Consider the following 17,015-nt stretch of genomic DNA (forward strand, 5'->3'; position numbering starts at 1 on the left):
CCGTGTACATTCCCAGCACTGTTTTGATATCATAATGATGAGGCTTTACAGAAATGCCCTTTGAAAATATGTGAGGGAGTTGAAGAACTGTGGTGGTTTGAGAGATTAATGAGGGTATGTGCCTTTGTAAGATGCTGAGTGCATTTTGAGCAAGGATAATAGTAACAATAATACACATGTAAGATAAATACATGAAAGATAAAAGCTTCTAAAACACAAATCTGATTTCCCTGAAATGATACTGATAAGAATGGGTGACTAGGGAGTAGAAAGGGATGGCATGTCAAATTCTGAGGTAACCCATTGTTAACCTGGAATAACCTTTTTTCTGGGTAAAGAGCATTGATGTAAGAGTTAAATTGTGTGTTTGTTAAGAAGGTTTTGGAGATCAGAGATAGATGGAAAATCCTGTCATTTGCTGTTACAGGCTGTGGTTGAGAGTTACCTGGGATTTCCCCCAAAAACTCATACTGTTAGTTCGTGACTGCAAAGGACTATTTATCTTTAAAGTGACCTCATTTAGTGGCCTGATTTGAAAGAACTAGCAAGTAGGCAAGATGATGCTATTTTTGGTGGGTCCAACCCATGTAGAGGGTGGAATGCCTCTTTGGAAGCCTTAGGGCTGTGTTCATGGCACAAGCATTTGCTGACATTGCGGTGTTGGAGGTGTGCAGAGACAAAATCTCAACTAACATATCCATCTCATCAGAAAGCCTATAGTAAATGCAGATCTAATGGCAAAGTTAAACTTTACTAAATGTTTCTGCTGTAGCAGAATGAAATAGAGCCTTGTGGGCTTACTTTTGTGCCTATTTGGAGCGTTTGGTTGGCACTATATGCTGGTTTTTCTGGAGTTGAACTCCCAATGCAGACATGGCTTGATTCTGCTTAGATGTCAGGGAGCTGAAAGACTCAATGAAGGGCTCTCAGCTCCTCGGTTTTTATGGGGCATTTATCTTCTAACACCAGATTAAGAAAGTCTTTGGGAGAATTTGCTGGTCTTATTCTGGATATTTTCTGTTCTTGCTTTTGAATCATATTTTAATTATTCAGCTTCATCACGGAGTAAAATCTGTTTAAATGAAGTAATGAGAATTAAAGACTGTTTAAAGGGAAATTGCAAAGGGAATTTGTTTGGTTTGTACACAAAGTAATACTTCAGCGTGGTTTCCTGTCCAGCAACAAAAATATGTAGTAGAAATGGGAAATACTGATATACACAGGCATGTATGCTCAAGGGCTGACATTAGTACCACAGCTTCACATTAAATGAAATGTTATTTCAAAATAGTCTTACCATCATAAAGTGATGGGAATATGTGTTTCCTGCTCTGATAAAATGCTGCCTGCCTTTGATTAATATGCATTACTAGATGGTACTCTTTGAGTCACACTGATGTATTAGCCACCAGTCCAGTCTAGCATGATGTGATATTAATTGCTTGAGCTAAATAATACCAGTTGCATTCATTTACTCGCTATTTATCCTTCTAGCTCTTTGTTGTCTGTTCTTATACAGCTGCTGTTTCTCCAATATCTGTTTAACTGTCCCGGGGTTTGAACATTTAAACCAAGAAATGGTGCGTATCAAAAAGTGTGATGTATGTTTGGTTTTATCATTTGTGTGCAAAAGCTTACTGTTTTGCTGTTGGCACGCAAAGAGAGTAACATGCAAATTAATATACTAATTTATTACTTTCAGGGATGGTGACATCAAAGCAGTGCAGTTAATATTTTGACCAGTATGTTATGATGCCTGTGATGATTTATTTTCTGTCTACTTGCTTAGTCCTTAATCTATTTGAGCAGCTTACAAATGGTACTGGTTTTAGCTTTACAATACTGGACAGCTACTACCCAGGGTAAGAAATTTCTTCTGAGTTACACAGGGTGTTTATGGATCAACCAGAAAATTAATCCAGCCAGCCTGTATCTTAACTGCAAAACTGCCTTTCCTTGCAAAACTAACTCCTTTTGTTTTCTGGGAGATAGATGAGGTGTCTAGAACTAACCTGTAGCTGAATCCTGTCTTTTTTTGTGGACAGACATGTTTTCTCAAGTGACTTCAATTAGAGGAACAGTAAACGATGACTCACCAGTGAGTCACGGTAACTCTGCAGAGGCCAGATAAAATGTGTTAGGTTTATGTAGATGAAGAAGAAGAAATTAATCACCTAAGCTTAGATGAACTTGGGACAACAAAAATTTCAGTACAGTTCTTGAGTTGTACATCCTCAACAAAATACTCTGCCATCTAAACCCCTTCAGCATTGCCTTGTGCCTTCATTTGTCTACTGCCTAGCTCCAGTTTCTGTTCCAGATTTAGCCAAGTATGGGATTCAGTGGGAGCCCCTTCCTTTTAGAAAGATGCAAGCTTCTCTCTCCTGCTGAACTCAAGCTCTGGTTCGGTTAATGTGATCAGTCATAAAAGCAAAGCTAACTGATAAGCTGTCACCGTCAATCACTGGCTGCAGACATCTGATGCAGAGCAGCAGCTGTCAGTGGGTAAGCATGAGTAACTAACTTTGTAACGCCTAGTTGACGTTAGTGACTTACCAGTTACAGATAAACAGTTTTCCCTGTGATACCGTACTTATTTGTGGCACAGGATTTGGCCAGCCATTCCTGTGCCACTCCATTGGCTTCATCTGTCTTTGGCCTTCACATGAATGGCAGCATGCTAATCATATATTAAGTGAAGGACAGAGGCCTCGTTTTAAAAAAAAAAATAAAAAAATATCTTCATAGTGCTGTAAGCTCAATAATCCTTTGATGGTATGTAGCAATTGCTTGCCTGAGTGAATGCCTAACTGAAGAAATTTTATATTGTACATTGCAGCAGGCTGTTAGAATAGAAATGGTCAGGTACCGTAAATCAGCTTTGCATGACAAAGGTTGAGGGGAGATAGGATTAACAGGCCTTTTTAGGAAAAGCTAAAGAGTAATGATTACATATGTTATCATTTTATTAATGATGACTAAATTAAAACTGAAACTGGGAGAAAGATTGTAGCCAGCAGAAAAGGAAAAGTGTGGATTAGCTCACCAATAGGAAGGGAGAGGAACTTGAAAACTGGTTTATGATAGAGCTGAGCAGTTTACAAAACAGATTGTTAGGTAGTCTTGGCATTAAAGAAATAAAGGATTTTTTAGGAGAGGTAGGTGTCTGACATGTCTTCATGAGTGGATTGTAAAGCGTTAGGTTGGTTGCGTATTTTAATGAACCCAATGTTGCAGTGATTATGCTGAGATATCCGTGGATAGGAGTAACCTTTTTTGTCCCTTCAAAATGTACAAAATCTTCAGATTTTTTCTTGGGGTTTTTTCCCCACTTTCTTCCTGCATTCCTGTGGAATAATGGCAGTTAGATACATGAGTATTTGGTAATGTATCCTAATGCTGTATTTAGAGGCCTCAAGCGCTGGGCTGTCCCACTGGTGTGTAGAGCAATGGTTGGGTGGAATAGATGGTTCCTTTGAGTCCTGGGCTCCGCCAGGCAGAGGATCCCAACTATCAGGGGTAGTCATATTCCAGGGAGTTACCTAATTTTAAGGGTTGTTATTGAGAATGTTTAACATTTTCAGAATAAAGGCTGACACCTTAGGTGTAATATGGCAGTGTCTGAACAGCCTGTAGAACACAGAGCACTGAAGTAACTTAAAAACTTGAATTACAAGTACGTTGTTTACATGCTCTGTATTATCTGCAGCTGCTTTTCTAACTGGTATTTTTAGTCCCTAAAAAAAAAAAATACATGGTTGTGAGTTTGTCAGGTTAATGTTTTTTATGAAGAACTTAAATGAAGAAAAATACAGCACCGCAATTAGTAAGTGTAGTGAGTCACTCTGAACAAAATAGCAGGGTTTTTCTGCATGCTTAATCCCATGGAACTTGAATTGACAACAGCAGGCATTTTGCAGAAATAAAATTTGCTTTCTACCAGTTTGTTCATACATCTTTAGAACTATTTTTTCTGTATTTTGTGCATATATTTACTGATGTTAAAATATATTATTTTGATCTACATTTAGTGTTCACCCTTTTAAAATCTAAGTGGAGTATTTCTCTTACAAGAAGTGTTTGCCCCTGATTCTTTCTTCTCTGCCAGAACTTTCTACATCTCTGGTTTATTTTTTTTAAGGTTATTGTTTCTTCAAGTTGTTTGGGTTTTTTTTTCTCTGTACAAAACCAATCTCATCGCTTCATACAATGTAGAATGTTACTCTCTGGTCTGCTGTGTTCTTTTTTCACTGCAAATGTTGGAAGTTATATCCTCATTTCAAAGAGCATGTTAATTGTTGTAGAGCCTGCTATTACAGTTCACCTTTGGGATGGACATGGTTTCCATATAGAGTGTTCAAACTCTAGAATTTTATCTTTCAGGTTTTAGAGTTTTCTGGTTTATTTGAAAATTTTGTTCTGTAACCCACATGACTGAAATTAACTTCCCAAACATTAAGTGGTCATCAACTCAGTTTAGAGTCAGTGTGTGTTTGTGTCTATGGCCCTTCTTTGCATACAGACATCTCAAGTTTCTAGTAGAAGTTAATCATGGCACTTGAAAGAGTGTTCCTGATGCCCGGGCCAGGATGAAAGCCTCTGGAAAAGGAAGGGAAATAGGGGAGAGGAGAGGAAAGGAAATTAAAAGGGATGAGGGAAAAAGCAAAAACAAGAGGAAGAGAGAGAAATGAAGGAAAAGAGGGAATTTTAGTAGTCCTTCAATAAGAGTGTGTTTTCCACTGGTACATGTTGAATCTGACTGTATGTTACCAATTAATTAACATAACTAAAATAGTTAAGAACAAGTCCTTTTATTGACAGTACATGGATGGATGTTTGTACCTGTCTAGTGAAACACGGGAACAGAAATCCCTCCAGTGATTGTGAGCTTCAGGAACAAGGCTTTGATTATTCACAGAAGAACAGAATAGCTTATGTTAGACAGGACCTGTGGCAGTCACCTAGCTCAACCCTGGGTTCAAAGCACATCCAACAAGAACAGGTTACTTGGGGCTGTGTGCTCAGGCTGTATCTCTGAGGATGGGGTTCTAGCTATGGGAAACCTGGTACAGTACTGGACCATCATTACCCTCAGCTGGACTTGCTGCAGTGTATGAATGCCTCTCAAAGAGAGGAGCCCAAAAGTAGACACAATAATTTGTGTTCAGGCTCAGAAGTGCTGAGCAATCACTTCTCTTGGCCTGGTGACTACACACTTGATAATGCGGCTGTGTATGCAATTGACCTTTCCTGCAAGGATGAACTGCTGATTAATATTCAAAGAATTCCCCAGCTCTTTGTCTGCAAATCTGTTTTCTAGCCAGTCTATGCCATTGCACAGCATTATTTGAACGCAGGTGGAAGACTCTGCAGTTGCTGTTGTTGAATTCTGTACGGTTCCTGTTAGCCCATTTCTCCAGCCTGTCAAGGAATATCTGAATGTGGTCCTGCTCTCCAAAGTATTGGCTGTTCCCTCCAATTTGATGTTATTCACCAGCTTGCTGAGAGCACACTGCCCATCATCCAGGTTGTTGATAAAGACAATAAATCGTGTTGGCCCCAGTGTGGATCCCCGAGGGAAGCTGTTAGTAACTGGCTGCTGCTTGGACTTTTTACTGCTGGTCAGAACCCTTTGAGTCCAGCGGTGCAGCCAGTTTCCCTCAAATCTGCTTATTCAGTCCATCTCTCCCCAGTTTTTCTTCAGGGACTCAAGAGGAGACCGAGTCAAAGGCCATCCTAAAGTCAGAATGTGTAGCATTCGGTGCCTTCCCCTTCCTTGTCCACAGCACCAGAGTCACCCTTGGTAAATCCATATGGGATGTTAGCAATCGCCTTGTCCATCATGTGGCTGACAGTGGCTTCTAGGAGACCTGCTCTGTAACTTTCCTAGGGACAGAGGTGAGGCTTGTAGCTACCTGAATCCTCTTCTTGCCCTCTTTGAAGATGGGTATGACATTTGCATTTTTCCAGTCATCAGGAACCTGCCCTGATCATCACGATGTTTCAGTGACAGTAACATCAGCCATCTCCCTCAGCACCCTGAGGTACATCCCATCTGGTCCTGTTGACTCCTGTGTGGCCAGTTGGGCTCAAGAGCTTCCTAACTGTCTTCCTCTACAGCAGGTGTTGCTTCAGTCCCGCAGGAGGCTCAGGAAACTGGGAGGTCTGAGGGCAAAACTAACCAGTGAAAGTTGAGGCCAAAAGGGCATCAAGTACCTTGGCTTTTTTCATGTCCTTTGACACTAGGTCCATTTCTCCACCAGGCAGTGGGTCCATATATTCCTTTGCCATCAGTTTCTTGTCCCTTACTACATCAGTCATATTCTAGTATTGTTATGTAGATAACTTCTCTGATAGACCTGCCGTAGGTAAGCAGTGTTTCCATATAGATAATCTGAAACAAGGCATGAGTAATGTACAGAAAGTTCTGAAGGCAGCAGAAAAGATTAATTGAAATTTGCAAAATAAAAGTACAGAATTATATAATGGAAGTTGAGGGTGAAAGTTTAAAATTAATTGGAATAAATTTTCACACAGTGGAGTCACCTGTACAAATGAGTTTCACAAAATATTTTGAAGGGCGTTAGTTTTGAAATTCTAAAAAAAGATGCCGGAGTCAGTATTTGTGTAATACCTGTTTATGCTAGATGTGAACTCTGTTTAAAAAACCAAAACCTGATGTCTTTGGAGGCATACGTCTGTGGTGCCTACGAACTTGCTGTTTTAGGAGAAAAAGTCCATCACTGGGTTTCCTCTGGTCCTCTAGATGGTCAGGTACTGAGCAGCATCAGACACTGAGCTTTGGATTACATGGATTACTACCCTGGACTGGGGTGGTGCTTTCTATAGTCTCTGTTGACGTTTGTGATGAATATTGACATTTAAGGAACCTTTCAACATTCTCTCATCTCTTTTTAAAACATACTTGCAGTCGTGGGGATTTCCTTTTTGTACTTTCCCATCTTATCGAGTGCACTCTTGCATGTGAAATCGGTGTCTGAGTCGCTATTCATCACAGGAGGAATAAAACCTAAAAAGCATGCCACAGTTTTGGTACTCCCTCAGGTCATTTAGTAAAAGTAGAAAGAAATCATTTAAAATTACTTTTCAAAGAAAGGAAGAGGTATTTTGTCTTTGTTTTTTCTTCTCTCTTCACTTACAAAACCTAATTTACTTCAGTGAATATCGTCTACAATGGAAGCACTTCTAATGAGGAATTATTTTTGCATGTGGCGCTCTTACAGCTGTGCCTATCAAATCCTACAACTTAATTATGATTTGTTTTAAGAATGTGTTGTGTGTGTTTATACAGGTGGGTGGGGTTTTGTTTGTGTAAGAAGGATTATATGCAAAATTGAACATTTTTCAGTAGTTCCTTAGTTAATGTTCTCTATACTTTCAAGTGCATCTGACTGTATTAAACGGATGGTACTAAAAATGTTTCTATAAATAAACTGTACATAAGTCCTCAGAGAGGAAGCTTTTCAGCAAGTAAACTTCAAATGTAACAAACAAAATGATAACAAAACGCTCTTAGGCAACAGCCCACTAAATGAGTAAAAATAATATTTGAAGGGTTTTTTTATAGCTGTGGGTGTTGCATTTGGCAGTTATTCAGGAAATGCTTTATTATTCAGACCATCATTTCACATGGTATTACTCCTATCAGTAGCTCCTCCAGAAGGGAAATTTATTTTTGAGCAAAAATTTCAAGTTATTTACGTCTTGGTTTGTGCCGTTGCACAATTCCTGCTGATAATTCACATATAATAAGATCCCTTTCATGTAAAGGCCTGTGGAAACTGCAACTCTTGAAAGTTTTGATAAGCTGGTGAGCAGTGAAAAGTTACGCCGTGCAGCATCCCACGCCTGTCGGACACCAGACAGCACAGAACCATGAGCAAGGATTCAGCTGGGGTAGATGTGAGCCTCTCCCTGCCTGCTGCCTGCAGTTTGCTGCCTGGAGGTCACCATCACTGCAGCTCTGCTGGTGGAGCAGGTCGTGTCCACCTGAAGTGACCATTTTTGCTTGCCCTTCTCCATCCTAGGAAGTGTTTTTCTTCTAGAATCTCCCATATGCATGCCTTTGGCATTGGTTCTGCTGCAGCCTCTCCTGGTTTTAATAAATGGTTTCGTTTTCTGGGTGTTTTATCATGAGGAACACAGGCTTTGTATCTGGGTATATGGATGAAATGCACTAGTTTATGTTCACAAGTTCAGTCTAGGTATCTGGTCGTTGTAAAAGGTGCTTGAGTCTTAAATTCTATGACACTGCTTCCAATGAGGTTTTGGAAACTTAATAAACTTACTGTGGTTAAGGTGAGGACCCTAAAGAAAGTTATTTGTAGGGCCATGGAAGTCAACGGCAAAGGGAAGTTAAATGGAACTGTCGATACTCACATCTTGGTCTGCTGACAATCCTGTAACAGCTTAAGCCTGGGTAAATATTAGGAGCTTAACTTCATAAGTGAAGTGGTTTCTATAACCTTTTGGGAAAGCTATAATCCTTATATTTATCCATTTGAATTGAAGAGGTTTTGCTCTGATGCAGGAGACTACTGCTGATCTTTTTGTGTGCTGTATTTTATAGAAACAGCCTGCTATTAGACTAAATACATTGCCTTCGCTGCTGCCTCCAGTCCTAAACATTTGGAAATAAGATACTTTTTGTCACCTGTTCTTACTTGCTAATGAATCTATTGTCCTGAATGCCACACGTTATCTGATCACTGGTTCCCAAGGAAGACCTTTTTTTGCAAGATGGTATTACATTTTGATTGTTATGTACTTAAGATTAATTACACTTGATTGTTTTACATTACTGTTGCCTACTATCATTCTTATTAACCATCTGTATCTTCCTTTTTGCAGCTTGGGTCCTGTGTTTGCTCTGTTTGTACCATTTTATTCCTCCATTCCAAGAGTGCAGGTGACACAAGTATTAGGCCACTTTTCTATCACAAACAAGACACTGGTTTATATACTGGGTTTACAGGTATGGTATGTACTTGCTTGTTCACCTTTTAATGAATTACTAATGTAGTAGTTAGCATTTCTGGATGTTCATCTATGAATCTTGATGTTTCCACATGTATGATTCCACATATGTTTAGCTACTGACAGTCCCATCAACTAAAATACTGAAAAACATGTTGCTAGTATGCATTTCTACTTGTTGAAGTGGTGGGCAAGTGATCTGTTCTTCCGTTGTCTTCTGTCTTGATTGTCTTGCACAGGAAAATAAAATGAGACAATTCTACAATTTTTTGTTGCTGTTTTTGGTCAACAAAATTAACTAGATGAAAACAGATGAAAACAGAACCTGATGCTAAGGCATTTGTGACCTTCACCTTTCTCATTTGCTTATATTCTTGATCTTGTTTATTTTCCCCTTGTCTGTAGAATACAGTGTTTTTCTGTGGTAAGACTGTTGGTAAATAATCAAAGCTTTGGCTTAGTTCCACTGATGTAAATTAATATTATCTGTATATCAAGCATTACCATGTCACAGGTAATTTAAAATAGTGAACACAGAGCACAGCAATATCATGTAGCATTATGTTAAATATGAGTGCAAAAATATAAGTACTTGGTACCTTACCTATGTTTTTGCCACAGAAAAGCAGTGTTGCTCAAAAAAACAACAGAAAACCCCAGCAGCCTAGAAATGAAGGGACAGTCTTGTCACAATCTGAATTATGAAACAGGAGTTGTGCAGACTTATGAGAAATTATACTAATTTTTATATATTCCAGGGACTCAAAAATAGCTCTAGGAGTAGCAGTGGAAAGCACCATAGTTATGTGAAGTGTGGTAGAGAGTATTTTAGAATGAATGGCCAGTTTCAGAATATAGACTCATGCTCTAGTGAACATTTCATTCATCCCTTTTGCTGTTCAGCCTTTGGATTCCTTCAATTTCTGCTCTAACACCTTATTTTCTTGATCTTTCAGAAACCTTGTTACCTCTCTTCTGAACCCATCAATACCACTATTATTCTGGTCTTTGGGAAAGTGGAAAGCTGGGATATTGTCTAAGCTCTTTTCCATTTTTTTGCCTTTTTTTGTCTTTTGCCTTTTGCTTTCATACAAACACCACCTCCAGTACAGATCACTGTTGTTACTAATCTCTGTACCTTTGCTTTCCCTGCTGCGTACAGAATGGTTGCTGCTGTCACACAGAGGCTGAGGGAAAAATCACTTGCCTTCTCCTTATTTGTAAACTCTGCCCTTATCTCAAGTCACTCTTTCCATAGTCAGAAGACTAGAGAGGAGGTGTTCTCGTGATTCAGTCGGCATTGTGCAGAACTAGTTTGGTAACCAGTATCAGTCTAGTTTTCAGCCCTTTCTTGCAGTTGGTAATAACCTTTTCCAGGTGATTAATCATATACTTTACTAGAAATGATGGGCTGTCCTGTTGGCTTATCAGGATCTTTTTAATAATTCATTCAGACCTACTTCTATGATTTCATGTCGACTGTTATGCTGCTGGGTGAGAAATTTATTTCTTTGATTCTGATGCTCATGTTTAATCTCTCCATGACTGCACATCCGAGAGCTTCACTTGCACTGCCTGCCCCACTTGGAACTCTTCTCCTGTTGCTGCTGAGTCATTTCCTTTGCTTCAGTCTATCTTTCAGACTTGTTTTTCTGTGCAGCCTATAACTGACATCCTGTTATACTTGGTATACTATATGAAAATAAAATGTATTGTTCTGTAGAAGGAGAACAATTGTTGGATCCCTGTGTTTTTTCCACTTCTACTTCTGGAATACATCTTTTTTTAATGTTAAACCGAATTTTCACAGAGATAAATGTCTAACTTCTCCCATTGTAGTGATAAGCACCTAGCCTATACAATACTGCAACATAGTAGTTCATACAACAGCAGCTTTGTAAAATTAAAATTCTAAATCACTGTTCTTGTCTTCTAGCTTGTAACCTCTGGTTCCTACATCTGGATTTTAGCCTTAAGTGGATTGGTAAGTCTTGCTGTTTTAAAAATAATGTGTTGCTTAAAAAACTGTTGTGTATATAATCAGCACAGTGTACTTGGATTCAAAAAGAACAGAAATTTCTGAGTAATGTTTTTATTTGTGATGGTAAGTATAAAGTTTTCATCTTTTAACTTCCGAAGGTGTAAAGCACTGGCTGGATGGTGATAAACTGACAGACAACAAAAGAGCTGGGTAATATTTGCAGGGTGCCGCTGTTCTCTGAGCCCCTAAGATTACTTTTACTGCCATGGATATAGCTTTAGACCCACAACTATAAATAAGACTGTTGAAGAAATGGTAGAAATGTTTACCCTACTGTTTATTTCTTCTTCGGTTGTCAGCAAGCCTCAAGATTTTATTCCAAAAAGCAACTTTTAACAACTTTGTTGTGAGGATTTTTTCATGTTTTTCTGTTTTCCTAGGACATCTGTAGCTGTTTCTCGCTATGATAACAACCATCAGGATGCAAAATCACTTTCTTCACACCAATCAGATAGTGTGGTCTGTCTTTTTCCTTCCGACTCTGTTCTTAGCACTAAGGCACTTAGCACTCAAACAGATTAGCAATCTGGAAGATTTAGTACAGATAAGCTTCTTTTAAAAATTTTACAAACTTAGAAATTAGGAGTTCAGACCCTGATTTCTTGGTTCAAAAGACTGTCTGCTTTTCAAACAGATAAAGTGCCACCATTTCCAAAGCAGCTCATTATTCAATTGATGCAATCTTAAGAAGAGCTTAAATTGTGCCCTTGCTATTTAGAACCTACTAATTTGTGGTAAGCTCAGAGTGAAGTGCCTGTGGACACTTCACATATTGCTGCTGTAATGTAGTAGTTTGGTCTCTCACCATTTGCACTGACTGTTCCAAAATATTCTGTGAGCTTGCAGGGTAACTAAAAGGAGTGACCCAGCAGTAGTAAATAGGGAAGTCTGCTCAGCAATTTGGTCTGACCATACATATCAAGGAAAATGGTGCAAGTAACAAGCCAGAATTTCTCTGTCCTGGCAATCAGCCCAAGCCTCTATGCCCCCCTAAGGATCTGTAACTTCCTCCACATGCACGACCCTTCCTGTTACTTTTCTGGCTCTTTTAATAGCCCTTCCTTTTGAACAGGTGTTCATTAGAGAGGGAAGGAAAGGACAGAAAAGGAAAGGCATTTTAATTCCTCCTTTACTGGTAGTAGAAACTGTACGTATACTTGGTTATACAGACTTACAAAAAACAGCTCAATTTTTTTTTTTTCAGAATATATTTTGCAGTTGTTATTTAAATTCCCTTTTAACATACAGTTTTATTTAGCTGTATAATGCAACTTTCTTAGGATTCTTTTTCATAAATGATATATTTTTGATTGCGGATTGACAGTATGTTTTACATAGGTAAAAGTCCATAAGAATAAACAGAGCTTTCTCTGTCGCAGGAAGGCTTAAAAAAATCATTTGGTTTTCATATTGCTTCAGTTGGCATGAATTAAGTCATCATCAGTGGTGATATGTTTTCAGTCTCAATTTTTTCTGTAGCAAGAGCTGCACTCTACAGTTTTGTAATAAGTGCTACAATTTGGAAAGAAGTTAATGTAGTGAGTTTCAGCTGGTTTTTGCACAGCATGTCTGTCATACTTCTGTGAATAAGAAGCCTCTTTTCCTTCTCTATTAGAAATTATAATTTGGCATCTTTTGAGAGAACTTGATAAAGGAGTAAAGTTTCATGGTATATTGAATAAACTGAAGAAAGATATGAAACACTATGAACGCACCTTTTAGCACTACAGGTGTGGATAGTTGATAACATATGTACATGTACAATTACAGAAATACACAGGTTGTCAAATCAGTGTTAAGTCATTCTGTGTCAGCCTGTGTGTTTTTGTAATTCTTACTGCTTTTGACATTTTCTAACATACGATACCTTTGTTGAATCACATTTTCTTGCATTTTAACAAAAAGGCTGAGTAAATGCATGAACACCAAGTCAGCTAGGTGTGATACTCAGTCACTAGTTCGTTGCCTGTTAGATACTTCACTGTCTGTATTTTCAGCTCGAAAGATCACTTAGACATTCATGACTGTATATGATGCTGTTCTGCAGTTTAGTTTTTGTTGCACTTCTGCTTATGTGGAGTATTAAAATGGATGGTGCCAATATGATTTCTGAATTGTCAGTTTCTACTTTCTCTTCACCATGTTCCCAGTTTAGGTTTACTTAAATTCACACAATTTGTATTTTTAACATGTAATGAACACTCTCAGATGAAACAGGATCTGACTTTCCAGGTACAAGATATGGCACTGGAGATTGATTTCTGTGTTCACCCAAGTCACTAATTTGACTTTAAGCCAGAAATTCTTTCAACAGTTGTTTACAGAAGTGCTTCCATATAATGCATATCATTCAGTTTAGTGAAGGCCAGAAGCAGTTTCCCTACTATTTTTTTCTTTAAAACAGTCAAAACACCTTAGTAAATGGTATCCACTTGAATGTTTCGTTGGACACATACATATCAGCCCATGTTCTCTCCATTATTTTCTCCCCCTTTAAAATCTCTTGGGTTCTCAGCTTACATTTCTCATTGCTATACTTTTGCAGGATTGAAATTTGAGGGGCATGTTAAGGCTTACTGAATCATAGCTACCACATACCTGCTTCAAGAGGTAAATTCAAGTTGGTACCAACAGATGAGATATGCCCTCTAGGACATGCAGTTCCCTCCACTCATTAGTATGATGTTGTTGTCATACAGGTCACATGCCAGGGTTACTGGTAACCATGTAGCTAGGTTATTTCATAGGGAAAAGGTATCTTTCGGGCCCTTTCTGTGATTTTAGTGTTGCAGCCTCTTTTTTCTTATCAAGTGTCATTTGTTTGTTTGCAAGGTGCCCTGCATTGCATAAAGTTCAAAATTTGGAATACCCCAAGTCTTCTGTGAGCTGCTTTGGATTTGTGTAGAGTTCAGTTCAGATCTTAAGAAGTTGAAATTGTCTTAACCTTACAAACGCTGAAGTTTCTAAAACCTTGTTTACTTTGCAGATTTCACTAAGCCAAGCGCAACAGCCTTCTACATTGTTTCTATGCTACAGTCATTTGCTTTTCTCAGATCATATGAAAAGTTGCACTTTTTATACTTCAGATACTGGAAAACTATAGAGAATCTGTAATTTAGAACATGTACTTTAAAGGCTTAGGGTTAAGATAGTGCAGACAGCGTTGAGTGCATGGTTTGAATTTAAATTCTGATTTTTGACTGCTTTAGTTCTTATTCATGATTTTGAAGTTGTTAACTTGGTTTTGCATAGACTGCAGGTATCTGTTGTTAAATGCTTCTGACTGTACTTTAGATTGTTTTGAGTTCTGTTTGTTAAGAACTTTATTCATCCTTTCCGTTAGCTAATTGTTCAGCTGAGGTGTTTTTTCTGTAGTGAATTCCTTTCCCTTAAGATTGGCATTTATAGGGTAGGATGTGATTGGGATGGGGAACAAAATACTTATACTAGACTTTCATTTTTGTAGTTCTTGTCTTAAAAAATAACATGATGTAGTTAACATCTGATCAGACCTAAGATTCATTGATTTTTCTTGTTGTTCTTCTTCCTCTTGCACATCTTTCTTAAATTATTTTGAACGATCCTTACTGAACTCTTTTTGTTATAAAAAATGTTTTGAAGGGAATGCAGAAGCATTTGTATTACCCCACAGTGCTGTATTCACACTTAAAATATCAGCCCTTCTACGTACTTAAAATTAGTATTAAATATGTGCTGACTTTCTTGAGAATCTTTGATCAGAGCCTGATAATGTAGGACGCAGTTACCTTCACATTCATGTCCTGCCACGTGCCCTTCTTCATCTTCCAGTTAGCCTGGACATCCTCCGGTCATCCACATTTAGTCTTGTGTAGGTCTTTAGTCAACGTCAGAGTATGATACTCCTTGAATTCTTTGTGTAATTATAAATGGTGATTCAGGTAAGTCTGCTTACATCTAGTTAAATGTCTTGTGGAAGTGCTCTGGTGACAGACAAGAGAGTCAGTCTAATAGGATTGATTTTGGATCATTTACAAAATATGTGAAAGCTATGCATTAATTAGTTTTTATGCTGTTGGTTTATAGCCAAGCAATATTTCAATTGGAGTTCACGATAGGTAAAAGTTAATTATTTGCAATAACTGAAATCAAATTTTAAATTCATTCTTTTAAATATGGAATTATGAAAAGCTATAGTGAAGGCAAAACTTACTAGAAGTGTGAAATTCAAATAAGACAGTTTTAAAATATTTAAATAAGAAGTTTTTTCTCATATTCAGGTAGAACTTCTGTGTTTCAGTTTATGCCCACCGCCCCTTGTCCTGGCGCTGGGCACCACTAAAAAAAGCCTAGTCCCATCCTCTTGACACTCGCCTTTAAGATACTTGTATACATTGATAAGGTCCCCTCTCAAGTCTTCTCCAGGCTGAACAGCACCACCTCTCTCGGCCTTTCCTCTTAAGGCAGATGCTCCAGTCCCCTCATCATCTTTGTAGCCCTCTGCTAGACCCTCTCCAGCAGTTCCTGTCTCTTTTGAACTGGGGAGCCCAGAATGGGACACAGTACCCCAGATGTGGCCTCACCAGGGCAGAGTAGAGGGGGAGGATCACCTCCCTCAACCTGATGGCCACGATCCTCCTGATGCACCCCAGGCTACCATTGGCCTTCTTGGCCACCAGGGCACACTGCTGGCCCAGGGGCAACTTGCTGTCCACTAGAACTCCCAGGTCCTTCTCTGCAAAACTGCTTTCCAGCAGGTCAGCCCGGAGCCTGTCCTGGTCCAGATGGCTTTTGAATGTCTCCAAGGATGGAGACTACCACCTCTCTGACCAACCTGTGCCAGTGCTCAGTCACCCTCACAGTGACAGAGTGTTTCCTGATTTTCAGAGGGAACCTCCCGTGTTTCAGGTTGTGCCCATTGCCACTGGTCCTGTCACTGGGCACCACTAAGAAAAGCCTGACTCTGTCCTCTTCATTCTCTCCCTTCAGGCATTTATATATTTTGATAAAATCCCCCTGAGCCTTCTCTTCTCCAGGCTGAACAGTCCCACTTCTCTTAGCCTCTCCTCATGTGAAAGATGCTCCAGTCCCTTCGTCATCTTTGTGGCCCTGCATTGAACTTGCTCCAGCAAGTCCATGTCTTTCCTGTCGCAGGGCGTGCAGATCTCAATGCACTACTCCAGCTGCAGCCTCGCTGATGCTGAGACAAGAGGAAGGATCACTTCCCTTAACCTGCTGGCCACGCAGTTCAGGAAGCTCAGCACGTAGGTTGTGAAGTGCATAGTCTGAAATAAGAAATGGAGAAGCAATAGAATAACAGAGATTAGGGAATGAACAAGAAGGATTGTCAGTGTCTCCTAACTTTAGGACAGGTGCAGATATCCATATGTATGCTAACAGATGTGCTGAATCCCACTCAAAACTAATGCGAGGTATTTGCATGTGGGCAGTGGTCAATATTGAGTTCAGTGACTGTAGATGACTTAATTTGAGACGAGTGTCTCTGTGTTCTACGGACTGTAACGACTTAAATCTCCTGTGTGGTGGGAGCTTAGACACCTTGCTTACGTCTAGGTAGCTAGATGTAGACACATGGCAACTGACTAAGCTGATAACACTCCCTCCTGCATCAGTTAAAGCATCTAAGAAGAAAAGTAGTTGAATCCTGGAACTTATTCCAGTTCTGGAAGAAGGAGAAAATAGTGTGAAAGGAGGAGAGAGGGTAATAATGTGTCATAAGGTACTTTCTCTTTTGTATCCACGGCTTCTGAGATCCTGTAGGAAAGTGGATTTTAGTTTTCAGTTTGTATTTCACTTCTAGGTTTTTAGTTTCTTTCTCAGAGTTGAGGAGTATGTGTGCCCAAAATCTGGTCTACTTGCTCAGCTATGCCAGCTAGTTCAGTAAGAGGTAGATTGCTTCTCTCAAGTTTTTCTGGCCTGTACACGTACACCGTCATGGCTGCAGTGTTACCATTGCTTAGAGAGGGAACCTGTGAGA

At 39.2% G+C, this 17,015-nt stretch overlaps 1 protein-coding gene across 2 annotated transcripts in view; it reads left to right on the forward strand.

The window, feature by feature from the left end:
- UBAC2 (UBA domain containing 2) overlaps positions 1-17,015 on the forward strand; it is a 101,122-nt gene that overhangs the window by 59,120 nt on the left and 24,987 nt on the right. For both annotated transcript variants that reach the window (XM_037376365.1, XM_037376366.1), the window contains exons 5-6: positions 8,872-8,995; positions 10,934-10,981. In XM_037376365.1, coding sequence (XP_037232262.1) covers positions 8,872-8,995; positions 10,934-10,981 — 172 coding nt within the window. The remainder of the gene's footprint in view (positions 1-8,871; positions 8,996-10,933; positions 10,982-17,015) is intronic.

Source organism: Falco rusticolus, chromosome 2 (genome assembly GCF_015220075.1).
Source record: "Falco rusticolus isolate bFalRus1 chromosome 2, bFalRus1.pri, whole genome shotgun sequence".
NCBI lineage: Eukaryota > Metazoa > Chordata > Aves > Falconiformes > Falconidae > Falco > Falco rusticolus.